This window comes from Thunnus thynnus, chromosome 17 (assembly GCF_963924715.1).
Source record: "Thunnus thynnus chromosome 17, fThuThy2.1, whole genome shotgun sequence".
NCBI classification, from domain to species: domain Eukaryota; kingdom Metazoa; phylum Chordata; class Actinopteri; order Scombriformes; family Scombridae; genus Thunnus; species Thunnus thynnus.
In genome coordinates, this window is record NC_089533.1 from 1692416 (window position 1) to 1710133 (window position 17718).

The 17718-nt window shown below is 37.8% G+C and overlaps 1 protein-coding gene across 2 annotated transcripts in view; it reads right to left on the reverse strand.

Moving 5' to 3' along the window:
* Window positions 1–3285: 3285 nt before the first annotated feature.
* Window positions 3286–17718, reverse strand: part of LOC137168307 (NACHT, LRR and PYD domains-containing protein 12-like) — a 45753-nt gene continuing 31320 nt past the window's right edge. For both annotated transcript variants that reach the window (XM_067570849.1, XM_067570840.1), the window contains 4 exons: window positions 8377–8550; window positions 7541–7714; window positions 5399–5572; window positions 3286–4409 (listed from right to left, as the gene is read on the reverse strand). In XM_067570849.1, the coding sequence (XP_067426950.1) occupies window positions 4400–4409; window positions 5399–5572; window positions 7541–7714; window positions 8377–8550 (532 nt within the window). In that variant the 3' untranslated portion in view covers window positions 3286–4399. The remainder of the gene's footprint in view (window positions 4410–5398; window positions 5573–7540; window positions 7715–8376; window positions 8551–17718) is intronic.

Consider the following 17718-nt stretch of genomic DNA (forward strand, 5'->3'; position numbering starts at 1 on the left):
GTAAAGTTGGACTTTGCTGTCTTTGATTCATCGCAGCATCTGTCCTCTCAGGAAGTTACCCAACAGCTGAGTGGTGACAATAGCAACTTTTAGGAGATGGCACACCAAACATTGTACCAAATATGGACGTGTTTCCTACTAGGTGAAGATGTTAATCTCCTCTAATTGCTTGTTATGCAGTTACACAACAACAGTTTGAAGAAGTTACAAATTCGTATACATAACATTATTTAAAGATTTTTTTATGTTTTTATAATTTTTAAGATTCTTCGGGTAATATATGAGTTGGAAATCAAAACTTTAAGAGTTTATAACCAGCTCCTGCAGCAGTATCTGACTCCAGGAGGATCAGGGCTCCAACACACTTTACACAACAAGTAAAATAAAAGATCATAGAACTGAAAACACTAAAGGTACAAGGGAGCACAGGACTTTAAATCAAGCACAGCTGAGGGTTATGTGTCATCCCACTTGTTCTTTAGGGTCGCCCCCCGTACCCTGAATACTCTCCAGTTATCCTGAGTACCCCTTGCCCCCATACCATGAGGATCTCCCCATACAGAGTATCTCAAGTACCTCAAGTACCCTGCCATACCCCAAACACTGACCACCATACCCTGAGTAAACCCTAGAACCCTGATTACCTCCCTATATCGTGAGTACCTTCCCACATGCTGATTATGACCCTCACGCCCTGTGGACACCCATCCATACCCTGAATACCCTCCAAATATCCTGAATCCCCCTAGCCCCCTTACCAAGAGGGCCATACACTGAGTACCTCAAGTACTACGCCATACGCAAAGTCCCTCCCCCCTACACTGAGGATCTCCCCATACACCAATTACCTTCCCATACCTTGAGTACCTCCCAACATACCCCAGTGCCAGTGCCTTGCTACAGCCTGAGGAGACTGTAAATGAAAATTGTAAATTGTTGTAAATTATGTAATATCTCTCAGACCTTGCTACTCTTTTTAATTTTAATGTAATCTAATTTTAATTTATTGTGAATTTGTTTCCTTTTTTACCTGACTGAGTGAACCGCACAAGAATTCCAATGGGCATGTACTGTACTCTGTACCAGAGTCAAATAAATAAATAAATAATAAGCAATATTAATAAAAAAAAAATGCATGCTGGTTAGATTTGTGTCCAACTTGATCCCAACTTTCTCTGACGTCATGCATGCGCAGGCAACAATAACCGCACAAGTTCGAGGCAGCCGCAGTTTTTAGAGCCGGTCACCACGGCTGCTCTCCACTGACTGTCGCCTGATCAAAGAGCTGACTGGCTCAGATGTTGGATCAACAACATGATGTTTTATAGAAACTCTTCATTTTTTTGTTTGATTGTAAAGATTTTGATTTTATTAGTCTGATCTTGAACTAAGAATTCAGATTGTTGATGACACCTTTTATCAGCCAAAGAGACAGAAAACATTCAGTAACCAAATATTACAGATGGACACAATATGAACATTATGTAATTCATGTCAGCATTGTGAAGTAAAATAACATAAAACTTTTGGTAACAAGTGTGACATGAAGATTCTCCTCTGTTCAGATATGAAGCCCTGACAGTCTAAATATTTGACAGATAAAGGATATAATGTCTATTTTTGCTCCTGTTCCCTTGCTTTACATTGATTGGTGTTTTACTTTATTCCTTTATTTGTTTGCACATTACAAAATACATTATAAAATATATAAAGATTTGATATGTACACAAAGCCATTCACATATATGTTACAAAAACACACCTGTACCAGCATACACTCAGCTACACATTAATTTCAAGTAAATAATCTGTACAGAAGAGGTAGGAAGCTAAAAGCAAATACTCAAAACAAGACAAACTGGATTACACTAAATAAAAATAATTTAATTTCATTTGAAGGCCACCGCTGAGAGTCAGAGGTGGTGATGAGAACTTGTACTTACAAAATTAACAACACAACAATCTTCAGAAATATACACAAAAAATGATTATATACAGGTAAAACTGTTTCTGTGAACTGTAAACAGGAAACAAACAGTCATGCATGAAATGTATACATGTTATTGCACATTTTGTATTTAAGACTAAAATAAATATTTGTATATGTAGTGGGTGTTACAGTGATCCACGGCTATTGCACAGTGCCACAGTGATTAAAGTGTTCATCAGTGTGATGGCGAGGGGGAAGAAACTGTTTCTGTGTGTGGTGGTTTTGATGTACAGAGGAGAGAGTGTGGAACAGGTTATTTCCAGGGTGTGAGGGGAATGTGGTGATTTCCTCTTTTGATTTAATGAAATTAAAAATAATTCAAGTGAAATCCAATTAAACTTCACTGATCATAGATTTCATTTAAAATAGAAGAAAAACATCTAAATCCTGATTTAGTTTGACTTCTTTTTCTGTTCCCATTGCTTCCCTGTTTGCTCCACAGTCACACACTGCAGTACTGTAACTCAGCTGTAACATCAACTACTGTGAAAGAAGTATTTCTACAGTGTGTGTATTTCCTCTTGCACTGACCGTAGGTGAGTGTTTTGTCCAGCAGGTGTTGCTGCTGCAGCTTCATCCCTCCCCAGGGGTGAACTTTACCATTAGGCAAGGTAGGCAACTGCTGGGGCCCTCCAACTAAAATGAGCCCCAAACAGCAATAGATGTATTATGATGTTTAGATATGAAACATATAAAATTGTGTTACTATTTTAACTCATTAAACCACAAAATAACGTACGAAAGGGCCACAAAATACTTGAAACACAAAAAAATCATTGTCAATGTACGACTGTATACAACTTTATACAATGTGCAACTGTATACTTCTACTAGGAGGGATTCAGTTCCTTCTATTTCAGGTATAAACAGTGTACTTGCCATTCTACTACATTTTCCTGACAGTTTGTTACTGGTTACTTTACAGATTAAGATTTTATACACAAAATACAAGATCAACAGAGAATATATGATATGTTATGATAGATTAAACTATCCAGCAGTATATTAAGCAGCTAAGATGAGCTTCACTTTGACCAGATGTTTAGGTACAATTTGCTGATACTTCTTCACTTTTACCCAAGTACATTTTTGAATGCATGATTATTACTGTTAACATGACATGTTTAGTGTGGTATTAATTGTTTAAACTTTCAGGGCTCAACATTAATGTTTTTTTTTCACTTGCCAAGTCAGGTAAGTGGGTCACAAATCTGCTTGCCCAAATTCAATTTTTACTTTCCCCTATACTACTTGTCTTATTTATTAATGGTTATCAAATAACAACAAAGACTTAAGTTGATTGTCATGTTTAATCTTTATTTAAGTAAATGAAACAAAACAAGGACACAGTGTGTCATAGATGCAAAGCTACAAACACTCTTGCATATTGAAAATTAACACTAAATTCTTTTGATCAGCCCAGTTTTTTTCAAATAATGGAATAGACACCCTAACCCGATGGCAAACACATTTTCAGACTAATTTCTTCCACTCCAAGCTTGCTGATTTCCCTCTTTAATGTTTCTTGTTCTCAAGAGTATTTATGGCAGTGAAACACGTTAAAAATACATGGTTATATTGTTAAAGTGTATTTACCTTCATGTAGAGAACAGAAGTTAACTTGGAGTGTAGTTGAAAGAGGAATTGGACAGTGGAAGAGAAGATGTTCATGGAGAGGGTTTGCAACATGTGTCTGTTCAATATGTGCAAGATGCAGCACTATTACAGGCTATGAAACCATGTGGCTGAACCAAGATCATTTCACGCAGCTGAGTGAAATTACCTGTTATCTTAATTAAAATATAGGCTACATTTATCTCTCAGACTTTCTTTACAGTTTGTAAATATCATCTTATAATGAATTTTGCCATCATAGTTTTGTTACATAACCTTGGTAAGTTACCTGTCTGGTTACCTGCCTATAAGCATAATACACCAAATTACCACTGTTTAATATTTTCGGTCGAGACTGTGAGAAAACTACAACACATCATCATTATCTCTACATTGCTGCTCTGACTGTGGTAAAACAGTGATATGTTACTCTCTCCCAGGAGTACTCCTTCTCCTGCTGAAAGTCAGAGTAAATTCTCTTCTGCTTCATAAATTAGTTTTAGTACTCATTAACTCTCAGTGTGATTCTGAGATGCTTGATAAAATAGGGTCAGAGTCTGACTTATAACACCCTTTTTTATCTTTTCTGCATCAAGATGCTCATGTACAACAAATTTGTAAAGTGCTGACTTCAACAAAATCCAGATTTAACTGTTCAGTTTGTAGTCAGTTAAAAGACTTAAGTGAAGATGACAAATCCAGATCCGGACTCCAGTCCAGATGGATCATCAGGATACAGCTGATCCTCTCTCAACACACACTCCTTGGATGTTCACTCACACTCTAACAAAGATCATCACTTCCATCTGATGAGAGAAGAAGAAACAACAGAGGTCATAAATCAATGTTTAGTGAGACTCTCTTCATCAGTATCACATCCAGTAAAGACAGGGACTTCAGTCCTGTTCAGACCAGAAGGGCAACAGTTTTGCAGCGCAGCCAGCTTCTGTTCAGCACTCATGTGAATGTGCTGGAGTGAACACAGTGAGCTCCAAGCTCACAGACCTGCAGAGATTGTTGGTATTAAGTCTCTGCAGATTTCACTGAAGTACACAGAGGAAATAAACTGCTCAGAGAGTCTCAAACACATCATTAGTGCAGAAACAGAGACATTCACTCATTAGTTTACTGATGGATTTACTATTGATACATGTGAACTGTTTTAAAGGTTCAAAAGCTACAGAATTTCTTTCCTGCTGTTAAATCATCACATGACAATCAGTCAGAGTTCTCAGCTAAACACTTGCTATGATTCCTGGACTTCAGCAGAGGTTCTGGTCTGTACAAAGACCACATAGTTACTAAACGTAATGATGGTTCTGTGAAATCAGAGCCAGTGATTTGCAGGCTGCAGTCAGACTGATCTGTGACAAAGAGACAAAGATAAACTGATCAATTTTTTTGTGTTGAAATGAGAGAACAAAAATTTTCAGATCAGATTTGATGGTACGGCAGTTTGATGATGAGGACCACTGTCTCTATTAAAGCTGTCAGCTGTAATCCAGCTTTATTTCCTGCAGACATGAACACAATAACAGTTGTCTTCACATCAACTCAAACACATGATCACAACAAGCTTCTGGCTGATCTAATTAGGTGACTGTTCTCTCTCTCTGTGTCTTACTGTTAAATCCTGAAGCCTGTCACCATTCCCCTCTCACAGCACCACTGAGGAAAGCAGCCACTGAGAAGGTTAGAGGTTCACCAGGAAATACTGGATCTTTGCTTTGATACTAACTGTGTTTAATACAATACTGCTGAGACCAGCACAGACTGACTCCAAGTCTCTACTGACCTCAGATACTCCAGTCTACAGTGTGGATTCTTCTTAAAATCAGACATTAGCTTCACGTCTGAATCCTGCAGGTTGTTGTTACGCAGTTCCAGTGCTCTCAGGTGGGAGGGGTTGATCTTCAGCGCTGAGGCCAAAGAAGCACAGCTGATCTCTGACAAACTACAGCCACTCAATCTGAATAAAGAATAAATCATGTCACTTTAGAAGACAAATCTCATGCTTGAAATCATTCTGTTTGATAATCTGCTAAGAGCTGAAGAAGGTTTAGAATGTAGAAGTTTAGAAAATGGAAACTGTCATATACAAACAGTGAAAAAGAGCTCTCATTAATATTAATGACAGCATGCTGCTACTTCAATAAAGACTTTACCTATTAAACTCTGCAGCTCCACTAGTAACTCCATCTATACAAATGTTGTGCAGCCAAACACAAGTAAAAATGCAAAAAGACTAAAACATGACACATCTATATTTTTAGGCCAACAAGTAGAAAACAGTTTAGCAAGAATAACAAAAGACCTGCATCACTTGCAGGGGTGGGTAGTGACAAATTACAAGTTACGCACATGAGTAAAAAGGTAGTTTTTTCAAGGAATGGGTACTTTTCATGTTCCTTTCTCTACTTCTACTCTTTACTTGAGTATACTTTTGAGCCAGTAATCTACTTTTTACTTTGCTACATTTGCCATCCGTTACAACTAGTATACTCTAAATGCACGGATTGACTGTAGACTGTGGTCAAGCTGTGAGCCGCTGTTTGCAAAACCATGGTCAAGCCAGCTGCCTTTTAAATTCTGTTGCACTGCTACCGCAGCTAATGCTACTGCATTATTTTGTACTGGCCTGCACACCCTAAAAATATTAAAATGGAAAATAACTTGTACACTGAATAATTTATTAACCAGGTATTTTTCTACTTTTACTTAAGTAGGTTTCTCAAATAGTAATTTTCACTTTTACTTAAGTAATTTTTTATGGGAGTAATTGTACTTTTATTTAAGTATAGATTTTCAGTTCTCTACCCACCACTGATTACTTGCAAGGGCTTCATCATTATGCACACTTAAAAAGAACAGAAATGCAATCCCAGAAAGCAACACATGGACTGTCAGTACATGCTATTTCAGCTTTATCACTTTGAGTACAGACAGCAGAAACTGAAAGCCTGCTCATTAGTTAATCTGCACTGTTTGTATTTGTGTTGACATCAGTATGATACCTGCAGACTGTTGCTGGCTGGCGTTAGCTCCCCAGCAGGTAGAGACAGACTGAATACAGTAGAATCTGCACATTGTTCAGTTCACTTCCATGTTTCAGTCAGACATAATATCTTGTTAACAAACACAACCCGAGAGCTCAGATCAGTGTGTGGAGTCTTTTTTCAGTCTGTTCCTCTTGTAGATGTGATCTCTAGATAATCTACGAGACAGCCAGAGTCAGCATCCTGAGTCATTATAGTCCCATAAACTGCAGCGGCTCCACAGACCGAAGCTATTCACATCACAGTTTACAGGACTGTCATGACTCAAGGCAGCTAATATAGCAGCTAGCATCTATGTTACTTCAACGCTTAAATTAAGATTTTTGTGCATGTTGTAATGACTCAATTTCCACAAAGTAGACATTTTAAACATCATGTTGCTTTAACTGAACTGTTTACAAAAAGTAACCACTGCATACACACAACACAGTGCACATGTACACATGTTTACTGAGTAAAGGCACGATGCAAAGATTGATTTCTGGATTTCAAGAATTGATCATTCTAATAAAAATCACAATTAATCAGGAAACCTATTTCTTTGTCCAGCCCTAAAGTTTAGAAGATGGAAACTCCAAACACCTGAACCCAACAGGACACAGGATAAAACTGTCAAATATAAAACACAAAAAACAGAGTTAAAGAGGTTCAAAGTGAATTATCCAGTGTAGATTTTTGTTGTTATATAAAGGTTTTAAATGTGCAGCTCAACATTGCTCTGGCACAGTCCATGGACTAAACCACTGAAGAAGAAAATAGACTTTCCCATTAAGATACTCAGTGTAGACCACCATAAGATCAGCTTTATATCTGTGGTTTAGTGTCACCACAACTTTTATGTCATATTAATCTAAGCACAGAAGTAAAAAATGGTGTCTGACCTCAGAGTCTCCAGTCTACAGTATGGACTCGCCAGGAAATCACACAGCAGCTTCATGTCTGAATCCTGTAGGTTGTTTTCACTCAGTTCCAGCTCTCTCAGATGGCAGGGGTTGGACTTCAGAGCTGAGACCGGAGAAGCACAGCTGATCTCTGACAAGCTGCAGCGCATCAATCTGAACAAAGAATAAATGATGTAGATAAAAATGCATTTATAATCCAATCAGATGTGTTCAGGTTTTAAATGTGTAGATCAACATTACTATGTCCTCATCAATGAGCTTTTCACTAAAATGAGCAGAATAATTTTATCATTGTGTTGTTTTGGATCATCATAATGTCAGACATCATCCACAACATTTAGACACATCTTCATGTCAACACTGCTTCATACAAAGTACTTGAAACACCTGTATTGATCTCTCCTTGTTCCTCTGTGTGTGTGTGTGCGTGTGTGTGTTTTGAAGGATCGATATCAATGATCAGACAATATTCATTAAAATACATTTAAGAATATAATAAATATCTCTCCTTCAAAGAGTAAACTTGATCAATTTAATACAGATATTAGTTGAGAAGATCTTCTGTATACAGATGTGACACTTTACCAAAACTTATAAACATTAATTTACTTTAACAACTAACAGTGGACATTTTCTACTGTTTCTTTAAGAATCAGTCATCTTTTATCCCTACAGATTAAATTTTGCACAGTAAAAAAATTAAAGTATGTAAAAAGGAAATTAAATTCATGGAAGTAATTTATGTATGTATATAAATTACGTTCAGTTTTAAAATATTAAGATCAACAACAGTAACAGACAGTCAGTGAACTGACCTCAGAGTGTCCAGTCTACATTGTGGACTCTCCAGAAAATCACACAGCTGCTTCACGTCTGAATCCTGCAGCTTGTTGTAGCTCACATCCAGCAGTCTCAGATGGGAGGGGTTGGACTTCAGAACTGAGACCAGAGAAGCACGACTGATCTCTGACAAACTGCAGCGACACAATCTGAATAAAGAGTAAATGATGTAGGTTTTGGATGCAGCCTGATATACAACATCAGCATAATCCAAAACTGGTGAAATGAAATGTAACCAGGCTTAGATTTGGCCTTCAGTGTCACAACATTTTTAGGGCACAAAGGCTTTCCGCTAAGAAGAAAAAAACACGAATGACATGAAAAACATAAATAATTCACTTTTTTAATATCAATAAAGAACATAAACATTTGAAGTTGTCATATTATATGCCTCCTTAATGTTATGCCTCTACTCACTCTCTGACAACTCTCAATTACCATACCTGTTCCTCCAGGAAGGGAAGGAGGGTGTGTGTTATAAAATCAAAGAGGTCAAATAGAAGAATGAAACTGAACAGCAGGAGGGGTCTTGTTGGGACCAACAGAGTATTAGGCCGTATTCAGACCAAATCAGGTGGTGCGGCGAAAATGCTAGTCCTCCCATTCATTTGAATGGGAGCAGTGTGTTTTGGCTGCAGGCGTTTAGGCCACAGCGGCGCCACACCAGAGTGTGGCTGGAAAGTTGAGCAAGAGTTAGCTTTTGGAAAAACACAACATGACGTCACTGCGGCTGAGGGCTGCAGTGGCAAATCACAGCCGGGGAAGACATTTCTCTTCATTTGATAACGGTAAAAGTAAAGTTGGACTTTGCTGTCTTTGATTCATCGCAGCATCTGTCCTCTCAGGAAGTTACCCAACAGCTGAGTGGTGACAATAGCAACTTTTAGGAGATGGCACACCAAACATTGTACCAAATATGGACGTGTTTCCTACTAGGTGAAGATGTTAATCTCCTCTAATTGCTTGTTATGCAGTTATACAACAACAGTTTGAAGAAGTTACAAATTCTGGCAATCTTCAGTCAGCAATCAGGCAGAACCTTGGTGCCTTATCTTCATCTTCCCGGTCTTGCCTGCGCAATCTTGGTGTAATTTCGACCAATCCATGAGTTTTGAAGCGCATGTTAAGACGCTAACTAAATCATGTTTCTTTCACCTGAGAAACATAGCCAAACTCTGGTCTGTGGTATCAAGAAATGAAATGGAGATGTTAATACATGCTTTTATATCATCACGTTTGGACTACTGTAACTCTCTTTTCACCTGTCTTAATAAATCTTCCATACAATGCTTACAAACTGTCCAAAATGCTGCTGCTAGGCTACAACTCCTATTTTAATCTCATTGCACTGGCTTCCAGTAAATTTTAGAATTCATTTTAAAATTTTGGTGCTCACTTATAGAGCCCTACATGGCCAGGCTGCACAGTACATTAGTGACCTTCTGCACCCCTACACCGCAAGTCGAGATCTTAGATCCTCCACCCAGGGCTTTCTAAGTGTACCGCGTACACATTTTAAGATCCGGGGGGATCAAGCCTTCTAGTCAGCAGCCCCTAAGCTTTGGAACACTCTTCCAACAAGCTTAATGTCCTTGGATAATGTAGACTCCTTTAAAAAGCAGCTAAAAACCCATTTGTTCAGACAGGCATTTGGGTAGTATGTGATATTTTATCTTAATTTGTCCATTTTATCTGCTCTCCTTGTATATTTTCTCTGGTGTCTTTGTTTTTTATTTATTCTGATTTTATCTTATTTTATTTTTATTTCACTTTATTTTATTTTATTTTATTTTTTTGACTGTGAAGAACTTTGTAACTGGTGTTTGTGAAAGGTGCTATATTAATAAACTTTGCGTGCTTATCTCCATCGCAGCATCTGTCCTGACATTACCCAACAGTTGAGTGGTGACAATAACAACTTTTATGAGATGGCACACCAAACATTTCAACATGTTTCCTATTAGGTGAAGATGTTTATCTCCTCTAACTGTCAGGCAGTTACACAACATCAGTTTGAGGAAGTTACAAACTCGTGTTAGTTGGCAATTCTTTATTAATAATAACTAATTGAGATGTACCATCTCTTTTCAAGAGGGTTCTCAATGACAATAATACAATATAAGCACAATTAGACAAAACATTTCACAAAAAACAAAAATAATAACAAGATGGTTAAATGATACCAAATGTGACAAAAAACAAACAAACAAACAACAACAGCAATAACAACAAAAAACAATAAATATCAATTAATAAGACATACAAAATCAGGAGCTCATACTCCAAGCCTAGCATGAAAATTGATCATTCATTCATGGATTATAGAAAAGTATTAATGACAGTGACAGCATCAAGCAATAAAGTGATAAAACATAATTATAGATATGTTATTATGGACATGTACAACTAATCCTATGATAAGAAGACAAGGCATTTTTGACAAGTGGAAGGATGATATGGATCGAATATTTACAGGCAGATTATTCGGGTCAGAGGGAGCTTTCCATACAGTTTCATAGCTTCATACATCGTACAATGATGAGTTGTGAAAGGACAGCCAAGAACAAATCTGCAAACTCTATTATAAACTATATTGAGAGGAAGAAGATGGGTTTTGGATGCAGCCTGATATACAACATCGGCATAATCCAAAACTGGTGAAATGAAATGTAACCAGGCTTAGATTTGGCCTTCAGTGTCACAACATTTTTAGGGCACAAAGGCTTTCCGATAAGAAGAAAAAAACACGAATGACATGAAAAACATAAATAATTCACTTTTTTAATATCAATAAAGAACATAAACATTTGAAGTTGTCATATTATATGCCTCCTTAATGTTATGCCTCTACTCACTCTCTGACAACTCTCAATTACCATACCTGTTCCTCCAGGAAGGGAAGGAGGGTGTGTGTTATAAAATCAAAGAGGTCAAATAGAAGAATGAAACTGAACAGCAGGAGGGGTCTTGTTGGGACCAACAGAGTATTAGGCCGTATTCAGACCAAATCAGGTGGTGCGGCGAAAATGCTAGTCCTCCCATTCATTTGAATGGGAGCAGTGTGTTTTGGCTGCAGGCGTTTAGGCCACAGCGGCGCCACACCAGAGTGTGGCTGGAAAGTTGAGCAAGAGTTAACTTTTGGAAAAACACAACATGACGTCACTGCGGCTGAGGGCTGCAGTGGCAAATCACAGCTGGGAAGACATTTCTCTTCATTTGATAACGTTAAAAGTAAAGTTGGACTTTGCTGTCTTTGATTCATTGCAGCATCTGTCCTCTCAGGAAGTTACCCAACAGCTGAGTGGTGACAATAGCAACTTTTAGGAGATGGCACACCCAACATTGTACCAAATATGGACGTGTTTCCTACTAGGTGAAGATTTTAATCTCCTCTAATTGCTTGTTATGCAGTTACACAACAACAGTTTGAAGAAGTTACAAATTCTGGCAATCTTCAGTCAGCAATCAGGCAGAACCTTGGTGCCTTATCTTCATCTTCCCGGTCTTGCCTGCGCAATCTTGGTGTAATTTCGACCAATCCATGAGTTTTGAAGCGCATGTTAAGACGCTAACTAAATCATGTTTCTTTCACCTGAGAAACATAGCCAAACTCTGGTCTGTGGTATCAAGAAATGAAATGGAGATGTTAATACATGCTTTTATATCATCACGTTTGGACTACTGTAACTCTCTTTTCACCTGTCTTAATAAATCTTCCATACAATGCTTACAAACTGTCCAAAATGCTGCTGCTAGGCTACAACTCCTATTTTAATCTCATTGCACTGGCTTCCAGTAAATTTTAGAATTCATTTTAAAATTTTGGTGCTCACTTATAGAGCCCTATATGGCCAGGCTGCACAGTACATTAGTGACCTTCTGCACCCCTACACCGCAAGTCGAGATCTTAGATCATCCACCCAGGGCTTTCTAAGTGTACCGCGTACACATTTTAAGATCCGGGGGGATCAAGCCTTCTAGTCAGCAGCCCCTAAGCTTTGGAACACTCTTCCAACAAGCTTAATGTCCTTGGATAATGTAGACTCCTTTAAAAAGCAGCTAAAAACCCATTTGTTCAGACAGGCATTTGGGTAGTATGTGATATTTTATCTTAATTTGTCCATTTTATCTGCTCTCCTTGTATATTTTCTCTGGTGTCTTTGTTTTTTATTTATTCTGATTTTATCTTATTTTATTTTTATTTCACTTTATTTTATTTTATTTTATTTCTTTGACTGTGAAGAACTTTGTAACTGGTGTTTGTGAAAGGTGCTATATAAATGAACTTTGCGTGCTTATCTCCATCGCAGCATCTGTCCTGACATTACCCAACAGCTGAGTGGTGACAATAACAACTTTTAGTAGATGGCACACCAAACATTTCAACATGTTTCCTATTAGGTGAAGATGTTTATCCCCTCTAACTGTCAGGCAGTTACACAACATCAGTTTGAGGAAGTTACAAACTCGTATTAGTTGGCAATTCTTTATTAATAATAACTAATTGAGATGTACCATCTCTTTTCAAGAGGGTTCTCAATGACAATAATACAATATAAGCACAATTAGACAAAACATTTCACAAAAAACAAAAATAATAACAAGATGGTTAAATGATACCAAATGTGACAAAAAACAAACAAACAAACAACAACAGCAATAACAACAAAAAACAATAAATATCAATTAATAAGACATACAAAATCAGGAGCTCATACTCCAAGCCTAGCATGAAAATTGATCATTCATTCATGGATTATAGAAAAGTATTAATGACAGTGACAGCATCAAGCAATAAAGTGATAAAACATAATTATAGATATGTTATTATGGACATGTACAACTAATCCTATGATAAGAAGACAAGGCATTTTTGACAAGTGGAAGGATGATATGGATCGAATATTTACAGGCAGATTATTCGGGTCAGAGGGAGCTTTCCATACAGTTTCATAGCTTCATACATCGTACAATGATGAGTTGTGAAAGGACAGCCAAGAACAAATCTGCAAACTCTATTATAAACTATATTGAGAGGAAGAAGATGGGTTTTGGATGCAGCCTGATATACAACATCAGCATAATCCAAAACTGGTGAAATGAAATGTAACCAGGCTTAGATTTGGCCTTCAGTGTCACAACATTTTTAGGGCACAAAGGCTTTCCGCTAAGAAGAAAAAAACACGAATGACATGAAAAACATAAATAATTCACTTTTTTAATATCAATAAAGAACATAAACATTTGAAGTTGTCATATTATATGCCTCCTTAATGTTATGCCTCTACTCACTCTCTGACAACTCTCAATTACCATACCTGTTCCTCCAGGAAGGGAAGGAGGGTGTGTGTTATAAAATCAAAGAGGTCAAATAGAAGAATGAAACTGAACAGCAGGAGGGGTCTTGTTGGGACCAACAGAGTATTAGGCCGTATTCAGACCAAATCAGGTGGTGCGGCGAAAATGCTAGTCCTCCCATTCATTTGAATGGGAGCAGTGTGTTTTGGCTGCAGGCGTTTAGGCCACAGCGGCGCCACACCAGAGTGTGGCTGGAAAGTTGAGCAAGAGTTAGCTTTTGGAAAAACACAACATGACGTCACTGCGGCTGAGGGCTGCAGTGGCAAATCACAGCCGGGGAAGACATTTCTCTTCATTTGATAACGGTAAAAGTAAAGTTGGACTTTGCTGTCTTTGATTCATCGCAGCATCTGTCCTCTCAGGAAGTTACCCAACAGCTGAGTGGTGACAATAGCAACTTTTAGGAGATGGCACACCAAACATTGTACCAAATATGGACGTGTTTCCTACTAGGTGAAGATGTTAATCTCCTCTAATTGCTTGTTATGCAGTTATACAACAACAGTTTGAAGAAGTTACAAATTCGTATACATAACATTATTTAAAGATTTTTTCATGTTTTTATAATTTTTAAGATTCTTCAGGTAATATATGAGTTGGAAATCAAAACTTTAAGAGTTTATAACCAGCTCCTGCAGCAGTATCTGACTCCAGGAGGATCAGGGCTCCAACACACTTTACACAACAAGTAAAATAAAAGATCATAGAACTGAAAACACTAAAGGTACAAGGGAGCACAGGACTTTAAATCAAGCACAGCTGAGGGTTATGTGTCATCCCACTTGTTCTTTAGGGTCGCCCCCCGTACCCTGAATACTCTCCAGTTATCCTGAGTACCCCTTGCCCCCATACCATGAGGATCTCCCCATACAGAGTATCTCAAGTACCTCAAGTACCCTGCCATACCCCAAACACTGACCACCATACCCTGAGTAAACCCTAGAACCCTGATTACCTCCCTATATCGTGAGTACCTTCCCACATGCTGATTATGACCCTCACGCCCTGTGGACACCCATCCATACCCTGAATACCCTCCAAATATCCTGAGTCCCCCTAGCCCCCTTACCAAGAGGGCCATACACTGAGTACCTCAAGTACTCCGCCATACGCAAAGTCCCTCCCCCCTACACTGAGGATCTCCCCATACACCAATTACCTTCCCATACCTTGAGTACCTCCTAACATACCCCAGTGCCAGTGCCTTGCTACAGCCTGAGGAGAATGTAAATGAAAATTGTAAATTGTTGTAAATTATGTAATATCTCTCAGACCTTGCTACTCTTTTTAATTTTAATGTAATCTAATTTTAATTTATTGTGAATTTGTTTCCTTTTTTACCTGACTGAGTGAACCGCACAAGAATTCCAATGGGCATGTACTGTACTCTGTACCAGAGTCAAATAAATAAATAAATAATAAGCAATATTAATTAAAAAAAAAGCATGCTGGTTAGATTTGTGTCCGACTTGATCCCAACTTTCTCTGACGTCATGCATGCGCATGCAACGATAACCGCACAAGTTCGAGGCAGCCGCAGTTTTTAGAGCCGGTCACCACGGCTGCTCTCCACCGACTGTCGCCTGATCAAAGAGCTGACTGGCTCAGATGTTGGATCAACAACATGATGTTTTATAGAAACTCTTCATTTTTTTGTTTGATTGTAAAGATTTTGATTTATTAGTCTGATCTTGAACTAAGAATTCAGATTGTTGATGACACCTTTTATCAGCTAAAGAGACAGAAAACATTCAGTAACCAAATATTACAGATGGACACAATATGAACATTATGTAATTCATGTCAGCATTGTGAAGTAAAATAACATAAAACTTTTGGTAACAAGTGTGACATGAAGATTCTCCTCTGTTCAGATATGAAGCCCTGACAGTCTAAATATTTGACAGATAAAGGATATAATGTCTATTTCTGCTCCTGTCCCCTTGCTTTACATTGATTGGTGTTTTACTTTATTCCTTTATTTGTTTGCACATTACAAAATACATTATAAAATATATAAAGATTTGATATGTACACAAAGCCATTCACATATATGTTACAAAAACACACCTGTACCAGCATACACTCAGCTACACATTAATTTCAAGTAAATAATCTGTACAGAAGAGGTAGGAAGCTAGAAGCAAATACTCAAAACAAGACAAACTGGACTACACTAAATAAAAATAATTTCATTTCATTTGAAGGCCACCACTGAGAATCAGAGGTGGTGATGAGAAGGTTCAGTGATCCACGGCTATTGCACAGTGCCACAGTGATTAAAGTGTTCATCAGTGTGATGGCGAGGGGGAAGAAACTGTTTCTGTGTGTGGTGGTTTTGATGTACAGAGGAGAGAGTGTGGAACAGGTTATTTCCAGGGTGTGAGGGGAATGTGGTGATTTCCTCTTTCGATTTAATGAAATTAAAAATAATTCAAGTGAAATCCAATTAAACTTCACTGATCATACATTTCATTTAAAATAGAAGAAAAACATCTAAATCCTGATTTAGTTTGACTTCTTTTTCTGTTCCCGTTGCTTCCCTCTTTGCTCCACAGTCACACACTGCAGTACTGTAACTCAGCTGTAACATCAAGCACTGTGAAAGAAGTATTTCTACACTGTGGTGAAACTTGAAGTGTGTGTATTTCCTCTTGCACTGACCGTAGGTGAGTGTTTTGTCCAGCAGGTGTTGCTGCTGCTTAAAACATGTTGATGGATGATGTAGTTTCTACTGTTTCGGTGTGTTTCAGTCACAGTTTTTCAGCCCGGGTCAGATCAGATAAGAACATGCATGTGTTTACAATTTATTTTACACCCGGCCCGCAAATTCACGTTTTATTTGTCCCATTTTGATTCAACTCAACATATCAAAAATGTAGAGGAGAAAGAGGAGTGGACTGAGGACTGCACCTTGTGGAATACTGGCTTCAGGAGTGAAAGGGGTGGAGAGGGAAGAGGGAAACCTTGACCACTGCAGCTGTGACCTCTGCTGAGATATATCATCTCCAGACTGGATCCTCAATGAAGAAAAAAAGTCCAGTTTCAGTCTGTTTTCTCTTCTCTGCTCCTCTTAGCTGTTGGAGGAAGATTTATTTAAATTTCTGCTGCTGAGAGCTGTGATGGTGGCCAGACTGAGGACCTCAGCTGGTCAGCTTCATCCCTCCCCAGGGGTGGACTTTACCATTAGGCAAGGTAGGCAACTGCTGGGGCCCTCCAACTAAAATGAGCCCCAAACAGCAATAGATGTATTATGATGTTTAGATATGAAACATATAAAATTGTGTTACTATTTTAACTCATTAAACCACAAAATTACTTATGAAAGGCCCCAAAATACTTGAAACACAAAAAAATCATTGTCAATGTACGACTGTATACAACTTTATACAATGTGCAACTGTATACTTCTACTCCACTTCTACTAGGAGGGATTCAGTTCCTTCTATTTCAGGTATAAACAGTGTACTTGCCATTCTACTACATTTTACTGACAGTTTGTTACTGGTTACTTTACAGATTAAGATTTTATGCACAAAATACAAGATCAATAGAGAATATATGATATGTTATGATAGATTAAACTATCCAGCAGTATATTAAGCAGCTAAGATGAGCTTCACTTTGACCAGATGTTTAGGTACATTTTGCTGATACTTCTTCACTTTTACCCAAGTACATTTTTGAATGCATGATTATTACTGTTAACATGACATGTTTAGTGTGGTATTAATTGTTTAAACTTTCAGGACTCAACATTAATGTTTTTTTTTCACTTGCCAAGTCAGGTAAGTGGGTCACAAATCTGCTTGCCCAAATTCAATTTTTACTTTCCCCTATACTACTTGTCTTATTTATTAATGGTTATCAAATAACAACAAAGACTTAAGTTGATTGTCATGTTTAATCTTTATTTAAGTGAATGAAACAAAACAAGGACACAGTGTGTCATAGATGCA